The sequence below is a fragment of the Salmo salar genome, chromosome ssa13 (genome assembly GCF_905237065.1).
Source record: "Salmo salar chromosome ssa13, Ssal_v3.1, whole genome shotgun sequence".
Lineage (NCBI taxonomy): Eukaryota > Metazoa > Chordata > Actinopteri > Salmoniformes > Salmonidae > Salmo > Salmo salar.
Window position 1 is genome coordinate 75262024 of NC_059454.1, and position 26074 is coordinate 75288097.

Here is a 26074-nt window from a genome sequence, read left to right on the forward strand (position 1 = left end):
GAGAAATTGCTGAAATAGGCAGGGTTGCTTCCCAACCGAAACATTTGAAAACATTTGGTACATATATTATGTGGCAGACCAGGGGGTTTGGTCAACACATTTACACAGAGAGTAGGACTAGCTCAGTTTCAAGGGTGTTTATTTGAATAACAAACCAAAAGAAAAGAATAGGTCTCCCCCATGAGACCCTCTCCAGGATACCGTCTTCTGGGCTCCGGGTCTTGCTGTATCCTGTGGGGAACAAAAATGGAACTCCCTCCTTTTACCTCCAGAACCATCCCCAGCTATACGTGTGCTACCCTTCTGGCAGCTTTATGGGACCCGTCCAGCTGGTGAGCAATCAGCCCTTGATTACTCACCAACCACAATCAGCCCCAATTAGTCCTGGCCGGAGAGCCCGTCGAGACCTGGCATGTCCAACAGAGGGAGCCATCGCCTCGAGATGTATACTCGGTCTGTCACCAGGCCTCGACCAGTCTCCCCCTGGTGGCTGACCTGGGGAGACTGGAGACTGGGAGACTGGGAGCCGAAGTATATACCCCTTCGTCCTTGATTGGTCAACTGTGGGTGGCGTAAGTTTCTTCTTCTTCTTCAGCCCGAAACTCATAGGTGGCGGCAACACACCCGGTGTAGTCTACCATAAAACTTTAAAGAAGAAGCCCGAAACTCATAGGTGGCGGCAACACACCCGGTGTAGTCTACCATAAAACTTTAAAGAAGAAGCCCGAAACTCATAGGTGGCGGCAACACATCAGGTGAAGTCTACCATAAAACTTTAAAGAAGAAGAAGCCCGAAACTCGGTGTGTATTCAACATGGCGAACAACAACTTCAAGCATCGATTGACCGAAGAGGTACAGAAGTACCTTAACCACTACAATTATAGCCATGCATTATATAAAGACCAGCATGTAAATGCCAATTAATGGAGGGTGATTGCGGAAACGCTGGGGTCCGACCCAATCACTTGTTTGAAAAAGTGGGGTATGATTCGCAACAAGTTTGTCAAGGCAAAGAAAAGAAACAAGGGCCACAGTGGAAATGCCGGTGGAAAAGCTACTATAGAAATGTTGCTGCTGGCTTGTTCGGCACGTGAAGCATGGGAAGACTGAAAGCAACATGACGTCTTCACCAAAGGATGAGGTAAGTTGTATTTTCGATTGTAGTCACTGAAAAGTGTAGCCATGTTTTGCTAACAATAGTTAGCGCTGGCTAGTGGCTAGCTAGCCTAGGAGCATACTCGTGCAGAGAAAGCAAGCCAACCAACTAAACTAAAGACCTTTACAACATTTAATCAAACATTATTTTGTCAAAGAACATCATAAGCTTCCCAAATTGGTAAAGTCAAAGTTTGGTAGCTAGGTCCAGCTACTCAAAATGTTGAAAATGTTTGAGCAGAGTTGAGTAGTTGTCCAGACTTGCTCAACTGCTCAAACCTTTGCAAAATGATAGTCTATTTTAGTGTCGGTTAATGATATTTGATGTTCATCGATCGTTTTGAATGGTTTGGATATGTGTACTAAATAGCCCTTTTTTTTCTTTAGGGGACAAACAGCAGTGAATGGAGACATAGCCTGGTTTTGTTCTCTGCGCCCCAGCACTGCCTGTTCACCGGCCCCAAACACTACCTCTCCAGACACTCTTAATTCCCTCTCCACAGGGCCCTGGCACCTACAGCTGACTTCATGGATGAACTCTTGCCAAAACTCTTGGAGAAATTTGATCACCAGCTGCAAGACAAGAGGAGGACGTGGTCTGAACGACTGGGACTACAGTGAAATTAAGTTTGGTTGTTGTTCAGACATCTCAGGAGTCAGACACATTTGTTTCCATAGACACTTGTTTACATGTCTGTTCTCAGCAGACACTTTTGAACTGTGGCTTACTTTCAGAGCCCAGAAGCAAGAATAAAGGTTTATTTTTGTGTGCTGAAAAAGCTTTTGGCATTTCTTCATCTCAATACAAGGTGTTTCAATGCATTCTATTTGAACAGCAAGTGCTGACAATGTACAGAAGAGCTGTGTGCTACAGACCTTACAGGCTTTCTTCTATTTGTGGTGTACTTCCATCTAATCTAAATTACTGAACAGAGACATCAGATTTCATTTTATTAACAAGATTCAATCTACATTTTAGTACGAAGTACTTTGGTTCACAGTGCACACACAGAACCGTGTCGACGTCCATCAAGGGGGATGTGAGCAGTCGAAACAATGGACTATTTCGGCATGATTGGCTGGCCTTGAGTTGAATTGTCCTCTCCTAACCATGTCTTTCTACCATGGTACAATTCCAGGGGCTGCAAGGATGAGGAGCCATGTGTGGTGCCTGGTTTCCTCCAGACCAAGACTCTTCCTAGAGCTGGCCCCCTGGCCAAACTGAGCAATCGGGGGACAATGGCCTTGGTCAGGGAGGTGACCAAGAACCTGATGGTCACTGACAGAGCTCCTCTGTGGAGATGGGAGAAACTTCCAGAAAGACAACCATCTCTGCAGCACTCCACCAATCAGTCCTTTATGGTAGAGTGGCCAGACGGAAGCTACACCTCAGTAAAAGGTACATAACAGCCTGCTTGGAGTTTGCCAAAAGGCACCTAAAGGACTCTCAGAGCATGAGAAACAAGATTATCTGCTCTGATGAAACCAAGAGCTCTGTAAGGGTGACCATTGGGTTCTTGGTCACCTCCCTGACCAAGGCCCTTTTCCCCTGACTGCGGCCAGCTCCAGAAAGACTTGGTGGTTCCAAACTTCCATTTAAGAATGATGGAGGCCACGGTGTTCCTGGGGACCTTCAATGTTGCAGAGATGTTTTGGTACATTTCCTCGGATCTATGCAGCGACACAATCCTGTCTCGGAGCTCTACGGACAATTACTTCGACCTCATGACTTGGTGTTTGCTCTGACATGCACTGTCAACTGTGGGACTTTATATAGACAGGTGTGTGCCTTTCTGAATCATGTCCAATCGATTGAATTTACCACAGGTGGACTCCAAGTTTGAGAACCATCTCAAGAATTATCAATAGAAACAGTGCACCTGAGCTCAATGTCTTGTCTCATAGCAAAGAGTCTGAATAATTATGGGCATAAGGTATCAGTTTTTTGTTTTTAATACCTTTGCAAAAATGTATAAACTGTTTTCACTTTCATTATGGGGAATGGTGTGTAGATGAGGAAAAACCTGTATTTAATCCATTTTAGAATAAGGCTGTAACGTAACTGTGGAAAAAGTGAAGGGGTCTGAATACTTTCTGAATGCACTGTACATGTGAACAACATACACAACTCCTATATAAAATATTTTTCTCAAAGTTGCTGACATGCAAGAACAAGATGTCATGACAAGTGCAGTATTATCATAAGGAGACAAATTTGGATTAGGGAGGAGATGCAGAGGAGGTTGAAGAGAGAGAGAGGAAGAGGGTGTGCTTGAATTGTTTAAGAGCTTAGGAAAATGGGAGATGGTTTGTTGAAGAATAGTACAAAATGTAAACAGAGTTAGCTGTACAAAGGATGATAGGAGGGGAAATGGAAGTGAGGACGAAGTATCGGAGGTCAAATCAAATTTTATTTGTCGCATGCGCTGAATACAACAGGTGTAGACAGTGAAACGCCTACTTACAAGCCTTAACCAACAATGCAGTTTAGAAAAATACCTAAAAAATAAATAAAAGTAACAAATAATAATTAAAGAGCAGCAGTAAAATAACCATAGCGAAGCTACATACAGGGGGTTCCAGAACAGAGTCAATGTATAGGGGCACCGGTTAGTTGAGGTAATATGTACATGTATTATTATGTTTAGCTTGTCCGGGAACAAGACATCGGTGTCCGCGACATGGGTGGTTTTCCCTTTGTAATCTGTGATTCTCTGTAGACCCTGCCACATACGTCTCGTGTCTGAGCTGTTGAATTGCAACTCCACTTTGTCTCTGTACTGACGTTTTGCCTGTTTCAATGCTAGAGGCGTCACTACAGACCCTGGTTAGATTCCAGGCTGTATCACAACTGGCCGTGATTGGGAGCTCTATGGGGCGGTGCACAATTGACCCAGCGTCGTCCAGGTTAGGGTTTGGCCGGGGTAGGCCGCTATTGTAAATAAGAATTTAATCTTAACTGACTTGCCTAGTTAAATGAAGTTTAAATGAAATTTAAAAAATTGAAGGAATTTTATTTTATTTATTTCACCTTTTTAACCAGGTAGGCAAGTTGAGAACAAGTTCTCATTTACAATTGCGACCTGGCCAAGATAAAGCAAAGCAGTTTGACACATACAACACAGTGTTACACATGGAGTAAAACAAACATGCAGTCAATAATATAGAAGGAAAATAAGTCTATATACAAAGTGAGCAAATGAGGTGAGATAAGGGAGGTAAAGGCAAAAAAGGCCATGGTGGCGAAGTAATTACAATATAGCAAGTAAAACATTGGAATGGTAGATTTGCAGTGGAAGAGAGTGCAAAGTAGAAATAGAAATAATGGGGTGCAAAGGAGCAAAATAAATACAGTAGGGGAAGAGGTAGTTCTATGGGCAAAATTATAGATGGGCTATGTACAGGTGCAGTAATCTGTGAGCTGCTCTGACAGCTGGTGCTTAAAGCTAGTGAGGGAGATGTGTTTCCAGTTTCAGAGATTTTTGTAGTTCGTTCCAATCATTGGCAGCAGAGAACTGGAAGGAGAGGTGGCCGAAGGAGGAATTGGTTTTGGGGGTGACCAGAGAGATATATCTGCTGGAGCGCGTGCTACAGGTGGGTGCTGCTATGGTGACCAGCGAGCAGGGTCTTGTAGATGACCTGGAGCCAGTGGGTTTGGCGACGAGTATGAAGCGAGGGCCAGCCAACGAGAGCGTACAGGTCGCAGTGGTGGGTAGTATATGGAGCTTTGGTGACAAAACGGATGGCACTGTGATAGACTGAATCCAATTTATTGAGTAGGGTATTGGAGGCTATTTTGTAAATTACATCGCCGAAGTCGAGGATTGGTAGGATGGTCAGTTTTACGAGGGTATGTTTGGCAGCATGAGTGAAAGATGCTTTGATGCGAAATAGGAAGCCAATTCTATGTTTAACTTTGGATTGGAGATGTTTGATGTGAGTCTGGAAGGAGAATAACTACACTGTTTGTATTCTACCATATTCCCAGTCACCTTGCTGTGGTTAAATGCGGTGGTTTGCGCTTTCAGATATGCGCAAATGCTGACATCTATCCACAGTTTTTGGTTTGGGTAAGTTTTAATAGTCACAGTGGAAACAACATCCTGATGAACTCAGTCACAGTGTCTGTGTATACATCAATGTTATTCTCAAAGGCAACCTGGAACATATCCCAGTCCACGTGATCAAAACAATCTTGAAACATGGATTCCGATTGGTCAGACCAGCATTGAATAGATCTTAGCACAGGTACTTCCTGTTTGAGTTTCTGCCTATAGGAAGGGAGGAGCAGGATGGAGTCGTGATCTGATTTGCCGAAGGGAGGGAGGGGGAGGGCCTTGTTGTCATCCCAGAAGGGGGAGTAACAATGGTCGAGAGTTTTTGAAGAATGAGTACCACAGGCAATGTGTTGTTAGAACTTTGGTAGCATTTTCCTCAAATTTGCTTTGTTATAATCCCCAGCAACAATAAATGCACCCTCAGGATGTGTGGTTTCCAGTTTGCACAAAGTCCAGTGTAGTTACTTGAAAAGCTGTCGTGGCTTTGGCTTGAAGGGGAATATACACGGCTGTGACTATAACCGAAGAGAATTCTCTTGGGAGGTAATACGGTCGGCATTTGATTGTGAGGTATTCTAGGTCGGTTGAACAAAAGACCTTGTTCCTGTACGTTATCACAATCACACCATGAGTAGTTAATCATGAAACATACACCATGCCTTTCTTCTTCCCGGATAGTTTTTTATTCCTGTCTGCGCAATATACTGAGAACCCAGCTGGCTGTATGGACGGGGACAGTATATGCGGAGAGCCATGATTCCGTGAAACAGTATGGTTATCAACTGTACTGCAGGGATAGAACGTAAGTCACAGAAAATTGAGGTTGTGGCAGCTGCAGAGAAGTATTTGGGTGTACGAGATTTGACGTCAGAAGAGTTACAGGGTGTCCTGTCATTTCAGGCTGTTGGCCTGAGGTACGACTAGATAGATTTAGTGGAGTAGGGTTGTGGGTTTTTAATGAGTGTAGGGTTAGATGGTCGTTTTTTGTTGTTGTCCCAAGGAAAATATAAGGGAGTTATAATCCAGTCTAGTTGGTGGCAGTAATGCAACATTTATTGGATACCAACCTCCCTTAAACTTCATCGAAGAAGACAGATTGACCGGAGCCTAACACTTCAGGTGCTCCACCTCTTGCTCTCAGACTACACCAAAGACAGTTGCAGCAAATATGGTGTGGTTGTGGTAACGTTAGCAGGGCCCATCCTCTTTGGCAGTAGGGTTTAAACCTGGCTTTGTATATTTTTCTACAGATCAATGATTGTTCGAAATAACGAATATTATGTGTTTGTGAGCTAGAAAAGTTATCTAGGTCAATGAGTATAAGAGTGTTTTGATAATATTTGGTTTGGTCGAGAAAGCCACAAAGGGGGTTGTTTTTTGAGAGCGCTATAAAGTACTTTGCTGGCCTCTGCTCACACGTTTGGACATTATTTTGACAGGGACGTTTAATACACCTAGCTGTAGTTTCATTTGTGAACAGTTTTTAACTGGTCCCGTTAAAAAAGCATGCTCTTCCTGTTTGAAATTTGCAATTGTAGTGCGGTATTGCACCGTACATTTCAGCCAAAGACAGAACAATGAGACGTTTTAGTTACAAAAATATTAGTTTCAGTCCGCTTCAAAGTTTGCCCTCCCTTTTGAGTCACGTGATCGAAGAAAACATGGCTTCTTGAATCGAGGTTTGTCAACGTTTTGGTAAAAGTAGGAATCCTACCTACTAACACTGGATGTGATTAACAGTCTTGAACTGAATGATTTGTAACTTAAATTCCATGTATCGTTATATACATAGCTAGCTAAGTAACTGTTCTACTTTCGGTTTTTCGTAATTCTCAGGAAGATGGGTGTGCAGACATCCTCGACACCAGTCGTAAGGATAGCTAACGGTAGCTAGCTAAGCTAACTTACGTCTATATTTGTTATCAAGCACCAAATTCAACCCAGCAACATGCCTCCTCGGAAAAAGCGAGAGAACAGATACACTGATGATGGTCCCAGGAAACGACGACGAGCAGTTGATCATGAAGAGGACAGAGTCGTCATCTCAGACAGCGACGAGGTAAGGTTAACCAGCTGAACTGACTAACTTGTTAGCTAGTTGGTTACACACTGGCTAGCTAGCTACACGGATACAGAACATAACTACTGGTTATCTGTATGTGTAAAGTGACCTATCATTAAATGTTACTACAAAATAATAACTCTATACTATACTTGATAATTGTCGGCCAAGTAGTATTTCTGCTTCAGACCACTTTTATGTCTCTTAAAGAAAGGCACCTGACCCAAGATGTAAAGTAATTGACAACTCCTCTCTCTTCTAACCCAGGATGAAGACTTCAGACCAACATCATTAGAGGAGCGCAAACGGGAGAAGGAGAGTAAAACACGATCTAACGGTATACTGTCCAACCTACGTCTCCTTATTTGTAACGTAGCGAATTAGACGTATCCTTCTCATGTAGCACATTAGACCAAAGGAGCCTAGCGTTAACTTCACTTTTTATAGTCCAAGGACCTTACATGTTCTGTTTTGGCTCTGGAAACCAAAACGGCCAAATACTCAAACCTGAGTCGATTCTCAATTGCAGTATGTTTATAGAAACATAAATCTCTCTACTTTCGTATCACATCAAAATAATTTCACAAATGCAAAATACACACTTATTCTACACTGTTTTAACCGGTGTTAACACAGTTGTAGACGACAGTATTTTGTGACAACACAATGTGACAAGCTAATTAGCACTGTCTGTTTTCCAATGAACACAGGCTGTAACATGGATATATGGCCGCTTGGGAACACTAACCCTATAAAGGTGTGTATCAATTGAACCTTTATTAAAATAATTATTTCTAGCTAATATGACAGATAAGGTTGTTATGCTTTTACATTTTAGGCCACATCAACAGATTTTTCACTTAATCGTCTCAGGGATTTAAACCAGCAACCTTTCGGATACTGGCCCAACGCTCTTAACCGCTAGGCTACCTGCCGCCCAAAACCGTTAGACGCGTGTTAATGTTCAGACTGAGCACCGGGGCTCCTTACAAAACTCCCCTGTACATATTGTAATGGAACTGAGTCATGATCAATCACCAAAATGTAACCACTGAAGCACTGCTAGTTGGTGCTTTGTCATCTACTGTACTGAAGCTGTCCCCTCTCTTCTCAGAGATGACTGAGGAAGAGATGCTGGACCTGGCCATGAGGCTGAGTGAACAGGAGGCCAGCAACACTGCTCTCAGGCAACGACAGGAGGAGGAGACCATGAGGAAGGCCATCGCTGAAAGCCTCTACGTAAGTGTGGAGAATATTGACAGAAATAAAAGGTCGCCTGGACATTCACTCTAGTACAGTCACAGTCCTCGCCATTATTTCAGATAAAACCACAAATGTTTCTCCCATTGTATCTATTCCTGTGATACATAAGTGTTGTTATATCCCTCCAGGCGGACAGACCCACTCATCCCCACTCAGAATCTCTGCTGGTGGACGGGAGCCCTACCCAGAAATGTCAACGTTCCCCTCCAGAGGCAGAGAGCAGCATACAGCCCCCCAGGCGGAAGCTCTCTTACCCCAACCATGGTGTGGCTGACAGGGAGGGAGCCCACGGTGTAGGGGTTGCTAACCCAGAAACCAGCAGGAGGGGGAAAAAAGAGGGTAGTCCCTTACTAGATATGCCTGACCTGTCTCAGACCCAGAAGGTCTACTCCCAGTCTTCTCCCCTCAGCCAAGCTTCCACCTCCATGCCTCTTTCTTCACAGGTCAGTGGTGCCTCATTATTTGTCTGCCATGGCAATCATGTACTTCTGTCTTTCTTCAGGGGCTACTATGGGCCTAGATCTAACTTCTATGAGTCTGATCGATATTTTAACCTGAAGACTTGTTAGCATTAATGTAGGTCTAGAAGAACCAATTACTTACTTATATCTTAATGCCACTTCTTTCAATCATTACCAGTCTCGATTGCATGCCAAATCAATTTAGTTCTAGTGATGTTACCGGGGCGGCAGGTAGCCTAGTGGTTAGAGCGTTGGACTAGTAACCGAAAGGTTGCAAGATCGAATCCCCGAGCTGACAAGGTAAAAATCTGTCGTTCTGCCCCTGAACAAGGCAGTTAACCCACTGTTCTTAGGCCGTCATTGAAAATAAGAATTTGTTCTTAACTGACTTGCCTAGTTAAATAAAGGTAAAATAAATAAAAACGTTTTTTTAATCACATTTTCTATGCCATTTTAAGGAGGGGTCTTCTCTGAAGAACCCTTTCGGAAACCTCTCAGCCCACGTCGAATCTCAGGAATGCAAGTCCACAGAAAATGAGTCCCAACTCAGGAAGAAGTCCCCTGTATTCCCTCTTGCTCCCACAGTCCCATCAGCCAGCAAACTCATCCTGTGCCTGCATAAGCTCAGCCAGGACCTCCTAGTAGACTGTCAAGCCTCTGGGTTCCTACTATGTTCTCAAGAGGGTCCTCCAAGCTTAACTCTTTCCACAAAGTCCCAGATGTCTCAGTCTTTTCAGCCAAAGAGCCCTACATTCTCCAAAAGCCCTGTGTTCTCCAGGACAGAGAGAACTGCAGGCGGGGAACCAGGCCAAGGGAGTCCCCCTATGTTCTCTGAGACTGATTCAGGAAAGGAAGAAAAAGAGGCAAGTCCAACTTTTCCTAAAAGAGCCATGTTCTCCAGTAGTGATACAGGAGAAGAAGAGAAAGCGGCAAGTCCCACCTTTCCCGGAAGCCCAGTCTTCCCCAGAACTGATCAGATAAGGGACCAGGGTCCACAGAACTGTATTGAAAGTGTCTCTACATCAGAAGACCATGAGGATAGAGACCGAGAGGATGTGAAGAGCAGCGAATCCTCAAAGTGCCTTCCACCACGCCTCAGAACAACCCTGTCCCTGAACAAGAGACTCATACCTATAAGGAAGACAGTTGGAGTTGCAGACAAAGTTGTTGACCAAGAGGAACGTCAGGGTGAATCCTCACAGTGCGCTGTAAACAGAATTAGCACGCCTGCGAAGTTTGGTACGTTTTCTATTGTTTTAACCACTATCATGCATACAGAATAATGTTACACCAACACATTGAGTTTTAATGAGAGCAAGTAATAGCGGTATGGCAGGTTCATATGGCCTCTTCCTGCCCTTTGGCTTTCTATGTTTTCATCCTATGTATGTATTGGCATGATTGTTCTCTTTAGCTGCAGAAGAAGACCTTAATTCAGAGGAACTTACATTGGCTTTGGAGACTCAGCCAATGCAGGAGTTAACCAGTAATATGGTGCTACGCTGGTCAGATGATGATGATGATGATGATGAAAAGGAAGACGGTCCTGCAAAGGTGATGCCAAGAAACTACAAGAGATTGTATATTACCAGTACTGTTATTTAGCCTTTGACTTCACCTGAAACCTAATTACAGTGTATTGTGGGAACTTCTCTCTCTCTTGCAGTCAGCTCAGTTGCCCAGCCCAGTCTTCCCACAAGAGAATGACCTCCCACAACCAAGCAACCAGTGTCTCTCCACAAACACCAACCACCACTGTTCCCCTCCACACATACACAGCCCCTGCCTCGTCCCCAAGAAACGCACTCACATCTCCGAAGACTCCGCATGCGAGGACGGAGAGAGCCAGTCCAAGCGCATCCGGAAGAAGTTCACCTTCAAGGGCATGTATGGATCTCCCTCCCCCTTTCTCCCCAGACAGGCTGCAGGCAGAGGGAGCCAGGATGAGGCACAAGCCAGATACCCCTCTTCCCACCAGCCCCAGGCCTCTTCCAGCCACCTCTCTTCCCCCACAGGCAGCCAGGGGGATGGGGGAGTGGTGTGCTACTATTGGGGCGTGCCTTTCTGTCCACGAGGGCAGGACCCAGATGCCTACACGCAGGTTATCCTTTATCCTTCCTCTGATGTATCTTAATTTATTATTCTCTCACAGACATTCTCTGGATTAGGAGTCAATGTGGGTATCTGACATCTGGGACCACAAAGGGGGCATACAGTGCATTTGAAAACTATTCAGACCCCTTGACTTTTTCCGCATTTTGTTATATTACAGGCTTATTCTAAAATTGATTAAATCGTTTTTTGTCCCTCATCCATCTACACACAATACCCCATAATGACAAAGCAAAAACAGTTTCAGACCCTTTACTCAGTACTTTGTTGAAGCACCTTTGGCAGCAATTACAGCCTTGAGTCTTCTTGGGTATGATGCTACAAGCTTGGCACACGTGTATTTAGGGAGTTTCTCCTATTCTTCTCTGCAGATCCTCGCAAGCTCTGTCAGATTGGATGGGGACGTCGCTGCATAGCTATTATTAGGTCTCTCCAGAGATGTTCAATCGGGTTAAAGTCCAGGCTCTAGCTGGGCTACTCGAGGACATTCAGAGACTTGTCCCGAAACCCCTCCTGCGTTGTCTTGGCTGTGTGCTTAGGGTTGTTGTCCTGTTGGAAGGTGAACCTTTGCCCCAGTCTGAGGTCCTGAGCGCTCTGGAACAGGTTTTCATCAAGGATCTCTGTTCTTTGCTCCATTCGTCTTTTCTTCGATCCTGACTAGTCTCCCAGTCCCTGCCGCTGAAAAACATCCCCACAGCATGATGCTGCCTCCACCATGCTTCACTGTAGGGATGGTGCCAGGTTTCCTCCAGACGTGACGCTTGGCATTCAGGCCAAAGAGTTAAATTCTTGGTTTCCTCAGACCATTGAATCTTGTTTCTCATGGTCTGAGAGTCTTTTAGGTGCCTTTTGGCAAACTCCAAGCGGGATGACATGTACCTTTTACTGAGGAGTGGCTTCCTTCTGGCCACTCTACCATAAGGCCTGATTGGTGGAGTGCTGCAGAGATGGTTGTCTTTCGAGCTCTGTCAGTGACCATCAGGTCCTTGGTCACCTCCCTGACCAAGGCCATTGTCCCCCCACTTGCTCAGTTTGGCTGGGTGGCCAGCTTTAGGAAGAGTCTTGGTGGTTCCAAACTTCTTCCATTTAAGAATGATGGAGGCCACTGTGTTCTTGGGGACTTTCAATGCTGAAGAAATGTTGTGGTACCCTTCCCCAGATCTGTGCCTCGAACACAATCCTGTCTCAGAGATCTACAGACAATTCCTTCAACTTCATAAAAAAAAATATATATAAAATAATTTAAAAAAAATGTACCTTTTATTTAACCAGGCAAGTCTGTTAAGAGCAAATTCTTATTTTCAATGACGGCCTAGGAACAGCTTGCTTCATGGCTTGCTTTTTGCTCTTACATGCACTGTCAACTGTGGGACCTTATATAAACAGGTGTGCGCCTTTCCAAATAATGTCCAATCAATTGAATTTACCACAGGTGGATGTAGAAACATCTCAAGGATGATCAATGCAACCAGGATGCACCTGAGCTCAATTTTGAGTCTCATAGCAAAGGGTCTGAGTACTAATGTGCATAAGGTATTTTTTTTTAAATAAATTTGCTAACAATTTGTAGAAACCTGTTTTTTGCTTTGTCATTATGGGGTATTGCGTGTAGCTTGTGGAAAACAAATTATTTAAATAAAATGTGAATCAGGCTGTAACGTAACAGTGTAGAAAAAGTCAAGGGCTCTGAATACTTCCCGAACGCATTGTATAAATTCTGTGTGCTACTGTATTATAGGCACTCCATCCATAATTTTGTAATATTTCATTGACCTGATGTCAGATGTCATGACTTCTAACTGTGAGTATGTAACTGATAGAAATTAACAGATTTTTCCTTACAGGTGATCATGTCCCAGCTGGAGGTGTATGAGAAGAGCCTGAAGGAAGCCCAGAGGGGTCTGCTGAGGAAGGCAGGCTGGGGGGAGCCTGTCCTTCCTGGTCCCCCAGAGAGACCTTTTTCCAGGAGGGGACGCCCCAAGAGACACAGGGCCCCAGAACCTCTGGAGGAAGAGGAGGAAGAAGTGCAGGGAGTGAGAAACCAGCAGGAGGAGGTAGTGGAGGTGGTAGAGGATGATGAAGAGGAGGGTGAGGAAAGGGAGTGGCGGCGGTCACAGGGAGGGACGGAAGAGGGAGGGAGGAGAGGAAGACTGGAGTGGAAGGACTATCAGACACTGTTTGTGTCCACTCCTGAACAAGACGAAGTGAGTATTGCATAACTTTTGTCAATACTTATAGGGAGCTTGGAGCAATACATTTATGTATTTCTAAAGGCTGTGTTAACAGTACAAATATTATTAATTTAAAGCATGAATCATACCAAAGGCTCTAATGATACTACAGTACTTACTGAAAGTTCCTTGTCACACTATATTACCACCAGATAGTGCTATCAACTATTTACAATCCAAATGTGTTATTATAATACAGGCTAAAAACAGTGTCTCTCATTTTATGAAAGTTCCTTGTCAGTTTGTGGAAAGGTCTTGATGCTTTCCCCCATAAAACTATCTCTTTGTTTTTGTCTTCCCATAGAAATCGCCCTCACCTGTATTTCATGTAGAATCCAATCAACAACACATTCTACCTCGAAGGTAAGAAAGGGAGGCCTAAACTGCTACATTATACAGTATGGACCTAGCTTGTCTATAATCTCAATGATACAAGTCCTTTAAATGTGCACAGGAATGAAAACGTGTTGATTTCTAATTTCCAGGAGTCTTGGCCTTAGAAAAAAAGAGAGAAGACCATCGCCACTGCCTGACCCGCTGGAGAAGGAAAAGGAAGAAGATGAAAAAGAGGGAGAGAAGAGGGAGGAGGAAGAAAGGATGGGGGAGGAAGTGGTAGATGTCGGTGGCTTAGAAGTTCCAGGTATAAGAAATGATGGTAAGACTTTACTTGACACCCAGCGTCATAACATGTTGTGACATTGTCATAACCATGTCATAACAGCAGACAAGTTGTCATAATATGGTCATAACACAGTCATGACACATTTTTATACCTGTTGTGACATATATTGTGTTATTTTATGGCTGGTTATGATACCTACAGTGCTTGCTCCACTAAAAGTTGTGCGATTATGCTTCAGGACTTAGAGGTAGTTTGTGGTTTAGGACGTCAACACTTCATTGCTCCAGACCAGCGCAAGGGGGAGTTAGTGCACTGAATATGCTTTTGGGTCCTACTGTGTGTCTGACAATGAATGGGTGACATAAACCTAAATAGAAACTGATAATTGTGCACAACTTCAGTATTACTTACTAAAACTGTTGTTACACTAAGGTTTTATTTTATTTTATTAGGATTATTTCGCTCGTACTGTAGGCCACTCCCGACCGGTAACGTTGTACAGCGCCTGAGTGGTGCAACAGTCTAAAACATTGCATAGCTGTGCAAGCTGTGTTGCTTCAGATGCTGGTTCAATACCTGTGCCGGCCTCGACTGGGATACCCATGAGATGACTGTAGTTTTTTGGTTTCTCTCCCTCTAAAAACAGAAATAAATAATTCTAAATAACTGGCTTTATTTACAAATTCGTAACAATGTCTCACCCCATGTTCAAGAATGGCCTTTTTCTCGCTCTATTTACTTTATTTGAAAACAAAATCATCTCCAAAATATTTTATTTTTTTAAACAACGTTATTATTATTAATTTAGAATTATATAAAAGCCTGTTGGATATTCTCACAGATATAATTAACCCTGTTATTAGCAGGACAATATATATTGGTCATGGCTCCCGAGTGGCGCACAATGGGATTCCCTTGCAGTTCTCCAACTATATCCACTGAAAGCGCGCAAGGTTCAAGGCACGGGGGCACTGGATGGGCCGCAGTGCTGTGCACAGAATACCGACCTAGCCCATGGGGAAGGGAGGGTGGACCGCCACACTGGCAACACTTTAAGGGGCATTGCACTAATAATGGAGCTGACTAGGGAAACGTTCTCGCTGTTCTGTTCTTAGTGCCAGTCTGCACATTCAAACTAAAACAATGTAACTAATAATGGCATCTTTATGCTTTTGGTAATAAAATAATTATAAAAATACTCTTTCAAAATGCTGATGTTTATTTAGTAATGGATCCATAATGAATTACTATGGGAATAAATATCACTGAATTACAGAAATATTGGAACAAAGTTGTCTAATGAAGGTAAACAAATTGTTGCTTACTGGAAATACTCTTTCAAACACACACGGTCACGTTGTACAGCGCCATTATGGCTATTAGCAGGGCTATATTTTGGCCTTTATGGGCGGCGCACAATTGGCCCAGCCTTTGTCTCCCTCTAAAAACAGAAATAAATGTTTTGGCCTTTACAAATATTATTTTGGCCTCTATTCAGATTACAATCGGTCTCTTTTTTTTTTTTTTTAAACAAAATAACCTCCAAAATATTGTTATATATTATCAAATTGATGACGCAGTCATATAGCCCGGCACCTACATAAAGCTGAGTGACTCACTCATTCATGGCTTTGGATCAAAATAAGTAAGTACCAACATTCTTTCTGATAACCAAAACATTTCTTTATGTAAGACTATCCTGACCTGGACACCATGTACTGTATTATAATAGCCCATTATGGGCTATGAGCCAGACAATATACCTTTACCAACACCTCTCTGTATTTTGATACTTTGTGGATGGGGGCTCCCACAGTGCAAAATGCGTTGCTACAGATGCAGGGTCGATACCCGTGCCGACCTCCACCGGGAGACTTATGAGGTGGCTTTTGGTTTTAATTAAGAATCTTCCAATCCTCTATGTAATTATTGGCGGAGAGTCACGTCTTATTTTTCGATATACTGTAGGCCTACCGTAGGCGACATGAGTCTCAATAGTGTTGAGTAATGTTGATGTTAAAACTGGTGAAGGTCCTATTTATTTCTAGAACATATTGAAGTTAGAAGCAATAGGATTTGAAGCAGTAGCCTACAACTATTTTAGCACCGTTTCGCGCTGCTCTGAGACAAGCATTCGGACTGGTCTTGATAAATCAATGAGGTTTTTATTTTCACTGAATCTCCATTTGGGTATTGGTTAGACTAGAATTACAAAATTAGGGTGTAGAAATGTTATGCTCTTAGTGTAACCTTTAATTAAACTAGGCAAGTCAGATAAGAACAAATTCTTATTTACAAGGACAGCCTACTCCTTCCTCCCCATCAGGGAATAGCCCCCCTGTCTCCCGCGTGCCCACACGACACAGGGATTCTTCAGCTAAATAGCCCAGTACTGTACTCCCGACCGTCACGTTATACAGCGCCATATTTTCCGTTCCATCCTAACGGAAACCCAGAGGGTTTTTCGTTTTTCTTGGAATAGAAACACCATAATATTAATCAAATTAATAAAGGAATATTTCTTAATCAGTCCCATATACTATGTTCTTACAAAAAATGTTTTAACCTCTCTAGGGTAGGGGGCAGTATTTTCGCATCCGAATAAAAAAACTTACCCGATTTAATCTGGTTATTACTACTGCCCAGAAACTAGAATATGCATATAATTGTTTGATTTGGATAGAAAACACCCTAAAGTTTCTAAAACTGTTTGAATGGTGTCTGTGAGTATAACAGAACTCGTATGGCAGGCCAAAACCTGAGAAGATTCTGTACAGGAAGTGCCCTCTCTGACCATTTCTTGGCCTTCTATACCATCTTTATCGAAAACAGAGGATCTCTGCTGTAACGTGACATTTTCTAAGGCTCCCATAGGCTCTCAGAAGGCGCCAGAACGTTGAATGATGACTTTGCAGCCCCTGGCTGAAAAACAGTAGCGCATTTGGATAGTGGTCGATCTGAGAACAATGAGATGGGCGTGCGCATGCACACGAAGAGTCCATTTTACATTTTCAGTCTTTGAACGAAAAAGACGTCTCCCGGTCGGAATATTATCGCTATTTAATGAGAAAAATCGCATAAAAATGTATTTTAAACAGCGTTTGACATTCTTCGAAGTACGGTAATGGAATATTTTGACATTTTTTGTCACGACATGCGTCCGCGCGTCACCGTTCGGATAGTGTCTTGAACGCAAGAACAAAACAGAGGATATTTGAACATAACTATGGATTATTTTGAACCAAAACAACATTTGTGGATGAAGTAGAATTCCTGGGAGTGCATTCTGACGAAGAACCGCAAAGGTAATCCAATTTTTCTTATAGTAATTCTGAGTTTAGTGAACGCCAAACTTGGTGGTTGTCAAATTAGCTAGACCGTGATGGCGAGCTATCTACTCAGAATATTGCAAAATGTGCTTTTGCCCGAAAAGCTATTTTAAAATCTGACACCGCGATTGCATAAAGGAGTTCTATATCTATAATTCTTAAAATAATTTATGTTTTTTGTGAACGTTTATCGTGAGTAATTTAGTAAATTCATCTGAAGTTTTCGGTATGTTTGCTAGTTCTGAACGTCACATGCTAATGTAAAAGGCTGGTTTTTGATATAAATATGAACTTGATTGAACAAAACATGCATGTATTGTATAACATAATGTCCTAGGAGTGTCATCTAATGAAGATCATCAAAGGTTAGTGCTGCATTTAGCTGTGGTTTTGGTTTTTGTGACATTATATGCTAGCTTGAAAAATGGGTGTGTGATTATTTCTGGCTGGGTACTCTGCTGACAATCTAATGTTTTGCTTTCGTTGTAAAGCCTTTTTGAAATCGGACAATGTGGTTAGATTAACGAGAGTCTTGTCTTTAAAATGGTGTAAAATAGTCATATGTTTGAGAAATTGAAGTAATAGCATTTCTAAGGTATTTGAATATCGCGCCACTCGATTCCACTGGCTGTTGACTAGGTGGGACGATTTTGTCCCACATACCCTAGAGAGGTTAAATTCTCTAGTACAGCCACTATTGAAGGCTATCAAATTCTTCTCATAGATGCCCTCTGGTGGTCAAACTAGCACTAAGTAGCATTAATGGTACCAGTGGTTCACACTTAAATAACGTGACATAGAATTCTGCAGCACCCTGCAAGCTGCGCCGCAGTACCCTGCAACTTTTAAAGCACAAACCACTGTACATAAGTGTCAACCTACCAGACAAGGCAAGACATTCCATTACACCATAGCATATTTGTTAGCAGTATGTTTGTTATATCTTTTAGTTTTTATTGACCATATTCAATTATCATTGTAATTGTGCACACATTGATGTCAGACATGCACCTAACCCAATGCTCTGTTGCTGATGACGGCCATGAATGCAGGAGCAGATTTCAGGAGCAGGACAAGACACCCTATTTTTGACTGATATAAGGACATTGTCTTGATTGCCCTATCTGGTTTATATGATTATGATGGTCATAATGTTTCATGACAGTGTCATAGTGTATTTTCTACAAGTTATTTAAAATATGATGAAAAATAAACATCTGTAAAGAATTCATAACAACAAAGGATTTAAGAAATAATCTTTCAAACAAAAGGAAACTTCTTGGCAGGGAAAAACAACAATTTGAATAAATGTGTGTTGACACTTATGTAGGTACCATAAAATAATGCAATGTGTGTCACAACAGGTGTAAATATATGAGTCATGACAGTTATGAGTGTTATGACGAGTTGTCAGCTGTTAATGGCATGACATGGTTATGACTGTCATAACGTGTTATAACACTGGGTGTCAAGTAAAGTGTCACCGAAATTACAATTGATTTCACAGATTGTAAATGACTGTCATTAAAGGTGCATATGCAGAACTCACTCCACCATTTCCTGGTTGCAAATATTCAAATATTTCGCCTAATTTCAGTTAGAGAAAAAAACAGCAATGTATAGTGTAGCACGGACAACTCTCGCCAGTCTGCCCAGCACGACTCAAACCAGACCAAATCAGACCTATTTTTCTCCGGATTCCTACCGCAAGCTCTGAACTTTTTTTTTTTCACCTGGATCATCGCAGCTAGCTAGCTGCTATTCGAGTGGCCACTCCTGGCTAACATCACTGTCCCGAAGCAAGAACGAATTAGCCTGGAGCTAGCCTTGCTAGGCCCATCTCCCGGCTAGCCAAAGAGGTCCATCAGCCACTCCTTGAGCGACAATACTGATTTTGCAGACTGGCCTGGACCCCCGCCGACCCATCACGACTGGACCACCGACATGATTCACCCGATGGGGTTTTCTCAACAGGCTCCGCCGTCGCGTCGTCCCCTGAATGCCCATCTGCTAGCATGCTAGCCTCGGGCCTGCTAGCTGTCCAGAGCACATCGGACTGTTAGCTTAAGAGGCCTTTGGCCACTATACCTATTTTGCCAATTGGCCTAGTTTACCACACGGAGCCCTGCTGATCCGTCTGCCGACGTAATAGCACGAGAGGGCCACAACAGACTTTCTTCCGTCACGACGTCCCTCCAAGGCCCTTCTGTTAGCTTGCTAGCCCCGGCCCGCAAGCTGCCTGAAGCCACTCACTGGACTCCTATGATCACTCGGCTACGCATGCCTCTCACTAACGTCAATATGCCTTGTCCATTGCTGTTTTGGTTAGTAATTATTGCCTTATTTCACTGTCGAGGCTCTAGCCCTGCTCAATACACCTTAGCTAACCCTTTAGTTCCACCTCCCACACATGCGGTGACATCACCTGGTTTAAATGATGTTTCTAGAGACAATATCGCTTTCATCGTCACTTTATGCACAGGTTTACCCTCACTGTATTCACATCCTACCATATCTTTGTCTGTACATTATGCCTTGAATCTATTCTACCGTGCCCAGAAATCTGCTCCTTTTACTCTGTTCTGAACGTGCTAGACGACCAGTTATTTTAGCCTTTAGCCGTACCCTTATCCTACTCCTCCTCTGTTCCTCTGGTGATGTGGAGGTTAATCCAGGCCCTGCAGTGCCTTGCTCCACTCCCATTCCCCAGGCGCTCTCATTTGTTGACTTCTGTAACCGTATAAGCCTTATTGATGTATGTTAACATTAGAAGCCTCCTCCCTAAGTTTGTTTTATTCACTGCTTTAGCACGCTCTGCCAACCTGGATGTCCTAGCCGTGTCTGAATCCTGGCTCAGGAAGACCACCAAAAACCCTGAAATGTCCATCCCTAACGATAACATTTTCCGACAAGATAGAACTGCCAAAGGGGGCGGTGTTGCAATCTACTGCAGAAATAGCCTGCAGAGTTCTGTCTTATTATCTACGTCTGTACCCAAACAATTTGAGCTTCTACTTTTAAAAATCCACCTTTCCAGAGACAAGTCTCTCACCGTTGCCGCTTGCTATAGACCACCCTCTGCCCCCAGCTGTGCCCTGGACACCATATGTGAATTGATTGCCCCCCATCTATCTTCAGAGCTCGTGCTGCTAGGTGACCTAAACTGGGACATGCTTAACACCCCGGCCATCCTACAATCTAAGCTTGATGCCCTCAATCTCACACAAATGATCAATGAACCCACCAGGTACAACCCCAAATCCGTAAACGCGGGCACCCTCATAGATATCATCCTAACCAACTTGCCCTCCAAATATACCTCTGCTGTTTTGAACCAAGATCTCAACGATCACTGCCTCATTGCCTGCGTCTGTAACCACCCCTCATCACTGTCAAACGCTCCCTAAAACACTTCAGCGAGCAGGCCTTTCTAATCGACCTGGCCCAGGTATCCTGGTTTCAGAGCTGGTCATGGGTGCACCTCAGCCACGCTCAAGGTCCTAAACGATATCATAACAGCCATCGATAAGAGACATTGCTGTGCAGCCTTATTCATCGACCTGGCCAAGGCTTTCGACTCTGTCAATCACCACATTCTTACTTGCAGACTCAACAGCCTTAGTTTCTCAAATGATTGCCTCGCCTGGTTCACCAACTACTTCTCAGAGTTCAGTGTGTCAAATCGTAGGGCCTGTTGTCCGGACCTCTGGCAGTCTCTATGGGGGTGCCACAGGGTTCAATTCTCGGGCCGACTCTCTTCTCTGTATTCATCAATGATGTCGCTCTTGCTGCTGGTGATTCTCTGATCCACCTCTACGCAGACGACACCATTCTGTATACTTCTGGCCTCTCTTTGGACAGTGTGTTAACTAACCTGCAGACGAGCTTCAATGCCATACAACTCTCCTTCCGTGGCCTCCAACTGCTCTTAAATGCAAGTAAAACTAAATGCATTCTCTTCAACCGATCACTGGCCACCATGGCCTATTTATTGCCTTATCTTACCTCATTTGCACTCACTATATATATAGACTTTTTTTTTTACTGTATTATTGACTGTATGTTTGTTTATTCCATGTGTAACTCTGTGTTGTATGTGTCGAACTGCTGTGCTTTATCTTGGCCAGGTCGCAGTTGTAAATGAGAGCTTGTTCTCAACTTGCCTACCTGGTTAAATAAAGGTGAAATAAAAAATATTAGGATGGTGTGCCTAATGTTTGTTTGCTATACTTTGTGTATATGGTTGCATTTAGAACTAAATACTAAATGTTGTGAGCTTCACTTCATAATACGTAGCTTTTAATTGGCATGCCTCTATTATTCCTTGTTGATTCTGATGGCAGAGACCCAACTCAGTGACGATGGCACCCAAGACCTGATGGTCACCAGCCCTGCACAGGTCAGTAACTTCTGCACTACAAATTACACCTAAACAGAGCATTCTGATTACAGTTCTGACTTATTCTCCTTTTTTCATTCAACACCTAGAAATATTGGCTGTGTTCATCGAATTGTGAGGTTGTGTTGTAGATGTCTATCATGGTTGTGTTTTTTTATGCCTGTGGTTTGATTTGGTTACCCCTAGCCCCAACCAGAGAGGCAGTCCCTGCCTCAGATCCAGACTTTTCTCTCATCACCCCATCTTCTGGAGCAGCGTGTAGAGGTGATGGAGGTGGAAGAGGAGAGGAGGAGTGGCCCTGTTAGGGGTCCTGCTAGAGGAGAGGATGTGAGGGTGGAAGTGGAGGAGACGGGGGAGGTACAGGGTGGGGTCTCAGAACCTGCACCCCCTCAGAGCCCCAGCATGGACTGTCCTATGTGCATGCGCCCCTTCCCCCTGACGGAGATTGAGCTGCACGCTGCCTACTGTGATGGTAGTACCGCTAACATGGAGGAAGAGGAGATGATGGCTCAGAGCCAATCGCAAGGTAAGAACACGCAGCAAGACACACATACAACAGACACTTGTTTATTCAGCTCAATCTAAGGTAATCTCTGTTGTTTATGCAAGGATGTTGACAAAGGAACAATGCAAGTCAAGGATGTGTAGTGAAATGTTATGTTTGACCCCAGACCGTAAAACAATCCCTTGTTTAATATGTAGTTACAGTGAAGTCTCATAGGAAGAGGACCAGAAGGGGAGAGAGAATTGGAGAGGAGCAGCCCTGTTCTTCTGGCTCTGGCAAGTAAGTAGGTATGAGCGGATTGACCTTGGTCTAACAGCTAGTCTCCTATACCTAGTTTACATTCACAGGGAACGTCACTTTAGTCTAAATTATTTTGACATCCCTACTGTAGAGTAACCTGATCATACCTTTTAACCTGTCTGTGTTGTGTTGTCTTCCGAGCAGGGCAGTGCAGGGAGAGAAGTGCTTCCTGTGTCAGCAGCTCTTTCATCTCGGGGACTATGAGAAGCACGTAGAGGACTGCATCAGGAACCAAGAAGTGTCCAAGGCTGCATCCAGGGCCGGACAGGTACTCCTAGTTAGCACTATTGCACAGCATTACACACTGTATATGTAGTTATCAAAACCAAGCCAGCTGTTGTAGACCATTGGTAGTTAATTGCAGACCGTGTGGTTTCCCTAGCTGTTGTGTAGCACTCACAATGGGTCTTCTGCTCTTTCTTCCCTCTGTGTGATGGATGATCTTCCAGAGTGGAGACTTGCTGAGTGCTTTGGACCAGACAGAGCACAGAGATTCAGGTTCACTCACTCAAACTGTGATGTTGTTTTACATGTTCAAAATGCCTCGTTCCACCTTGTTTGAATGGGTGAAAGAGAGCCAATGTTTTCACTCTACTTGGTCTCCTTTTAGGGACTGCTGAGGCCGGACCATGTGATACTGCCTTCAGGAGCCAACACAGGTAAGCAAAACAGGAAATGCACTGATGGATTTTTTGGGGAAACTCCATTTGACTAATCTACTGTAGCACCCACCCCTGGTGACATAGGCTGTACCATGTGTGTGATAGGGAGGGAGGTCTGATAAGCAGACCCTGGTTGGGTATGTCTGTCAAGGACACACCCTGATGAATAGCTCTCTAACGCATCATTGCAACTCCATTATATGCTTGTGCCTTCATATTTGTTCATTGTTGACTAAGACTGTTGTGTACCCCTATTTAAGTAGTTATTCGTATGAAGTGGTGTATTTTCTCTTGGTTTAATAGTTTATGAATGCATATTAACATATTTGTGAATATGAGATGGTAAGCAGACCGCAAAGTTTAGTGCTTGCCTGATTGTTTGGTGACTATCGACAGCGTCACTGTAACGATATCAGTGTACTACCTCTAGCTCACACCTGGATCATGTTCAGTAGGCACAAAATGGACTGAAAGAGGGAGGAACTACCTGGACATGTCCAATAAAGACTTTTCCTTTTTCATTGCATAAAGTTTTACTACGGTGTGCTCTGATGATCATGACCCTGCCATTTATAACCATGTGATTGTTGCTTTCAGTGGCCTTATTGAAGATCTGGGAGAGTCTGGGGGAAGTGGAGACATTGCCGTCCCAGGTTTCAGAGTGAGCACCTCGCCCATCCGATCCTTCACCTCCATCTCAGAAGCCACAGACTGCCTTATTGACTTCAAGCGCCAGTACTCTTCCTGTACTTCCTCCTCTTCCTCCTCCAGGCCCAGACAAAGAGGGAGGAAATTCAATAGGAAATTCAAATATACTAAAAAATAGTAAATACTGTCAACTGCTTTTTTTTATACCACTGCATATCTTTTCTTTGTATTGTTTGTTACACTGAATCAAGTGATACAAATGTGTGTTAATGTGGGATTAAGTAATACTTCCTTCGAAATGTTTATTTTGTGTACTTTCTTACAAATCTGTTAGATTCGATTCATCTTTACACACTAGAAATAAATGCACACAGTGACCCAAACTATGGGCTCATCTTATATTCTTATTTATATAAAAGTGACTCCAAAATGACATGATACATTGCAGATGTTGGATCTTAATTTGAGCCAGTTTGCTACAGCAGGATAATAATCCTGCAGCAACAGGAAATGTGAATTATCATTTTTGTAGGCGTTAATAAAATAAATGGTAAGGTAAAATCAAGTTTGACATTTCTAAGTGGAAATTACAAACTTTAGAAGCATTTTTAAACCTCAAATACACAAATAATACATTTCCTGCAGTACCTATTGGGCACAACATAATCTGAAACACAACCAAAACAAACTGCAAATGCATCCAAAAGTTTGTCACAAGCTTGATGTAGTCATTGCGTGCTATGAATATGGGACTCGATAGTAAACTTGTCTAAATACACTAAGTGAATTTGTCCAAATACTTATGACCCCTTCAAATGGGGCGACTAGATCCATAAAGTGCTTTCATTTCTAAACAGTAAAACCGATATTCATGAAAATACCCTTAAATGAAAGGTGATATTCTCTACTGTGAAAATATTTCTCAAATCCCAAATTTTAGCTTTGCTGTCCAAGTAAATACATAGTGTATGTGTGAAAGGTAGCCTAAAATAAAAGGTGACATTCTGGACTGTGGACTGTTCTAGTTGTGGAAGCCAATGTGAACAGCAGAGACTCAATGTTGTAAAAGCGGAAATAAACTCAGTTAAGATTTAACTTGTTAAACTATTACGGTCGGTTTCTGCCTGGCCTCTTTTCTGGCCCCCACACCATCTTATGCAATCTGAGGTGAAATGGGTCTGTGGCTCCCCCAAAGAACAGCTTTCAAAAAGTCTATTGACGACACAACAGTGGTAGGCCTGATCACCGACAACGAGGAGACAGCCTATAAGGAGGTCAGAGACAGCAACTTCTCCCTCAATGTGAGCAAGACAAAGGAGATGATTGTGGACTACAGGAAAAGGAGTGCTGAACAGGCCCCCATTGAAGAGACTAGTGGAGTGGGTCGAGAGTTTAAGTTCCTTGGTGTCCACATCACCATCAAATTATAATGGTCCAAACACACCAAGACAGTTGTGAAGAGAGCACGACAACACCTTTTCCCCCCCAGGAGACTGAAAAGATATGGCATGGGTCCCCAGATCCTCAAAAAGTTCTACAGCTGCACCAACGAGAGCATCCTGACCGGTTGCATCGCGGCCTGGTATGGCAACTGCTCGGCATTCGACCATAAGGTGCTACAGAGGGTAGTGCGTACGGCCCAATACATCACTGGGGGGAAGCTTCCTGCCTTCCAGGACCTATATACTAGGCAGTGTCAGAGGAAGGCCCAAAAAATTGTCTAAGACTCCAGTCACCCAAGTCATAGACTGTTACCTCAAGCCCTTGTATATAGCCTTGTTATTGTTATGTAATTTTGTGTTACTTTTTGTTTTATTTTTTACTTAAGAAAATATTTACTAAATAAATGTAACTCTATTTCTTGAACTGCGTTGTTGATTAGGGGATTGTAAGCATTTCACAGTAAGGTCTACACCTGTTTTATTCGGCGCATTTGATAAATAACATTTGATTTGATATGAATATGTACATGTAGATAGAGGTAAAGTGACTATGCATAGATAATAAACAGAGAGCAGCAGCAGCGTAAAAATGGGGGGGGTTAATGCAAATAGTTTGCGTAGCAATTTGATGCCATATTAGAAAGGAAATATGCATAGCAATTTTACTAATCTCAACAATATTACAAGCATTAGTTTAAGTCTGATTCAATGGCTTTTATAGGTAGGCAAGCATTGTTAAATGAGGACTGATGTCAAATTTGAACAAATTATGGTACTTTTGTATGTCCAAACACGAGTAATTAATTACATTGAAATTAATGCAT

General features: G+C 43.1%; 1 protein-coding gene and 1 long non-coding RNA gene across 5 annotated transcripts; both read left to right on the forward strand.

Annotated features, from left to right (window-relative positions):
• Positions 1-494: 494 nt before the first annotated feature.
• LOC106568013 (uncharacterized) lies at positions 495-3313 on the forward strand. Its single transcript, XR_001320215.2, has 2 exons — positions 495-1142; positions 1544-3313. It is a non-coding gene; the product is annotated as an uncharacterized lncRNA (long non-coding RNA).
• A 3326-nt stretch (positions 3314-6639) lies between these two features.
• Positions 6640-24373, forward strand: LOC106568011 (BRCA1-A complex subunit RAP80). 4 transcript variants are annotated; one of them, XM_014137992.2, is made up of 18 exons: positions 6640-6893; positions 7142-7273; positions 7544-7613; positions 8391-8515; positions 8668-8982; positions 9459-10239; positions 10415-10554; positions 10667-11101; positions 12957-13316; positions 13648-13706; positions 13829-13998; positions 21638-21693; positions 21880-22219; positions 22396-22477; positions 22643-22766; positions 22948-22996; positions 23109-23157; positions 23758-24373. In XM_014137992.2, exons 2-18 carry the CDS (start codon positions 7163-7165, stop codon positions 23984-23986), a joined length of 3495 nt encoding a protein of 1164 aa, XP_013993467.1. In that variant the 5' UTR covers positions 6640-6893; positions 7142-7162; the 3' UTR covers positions 23987-24373. The 4 variants fall into 4 exon arrangements, 3 of the variants coding, with proteins under 3 accessions (XP_013993467.1, XP_013993469.1, XP_013993466.1); XM_014137991.2 differs by having other exon boundaries at positions 6695-6893; positions 7051-7273; XM_014137994.2 differs by having other exon boundaries at positions 6690-7273; positions 13829-13983.
• Positions 24374-26074: the final 1701 nt, after the last annotated feature.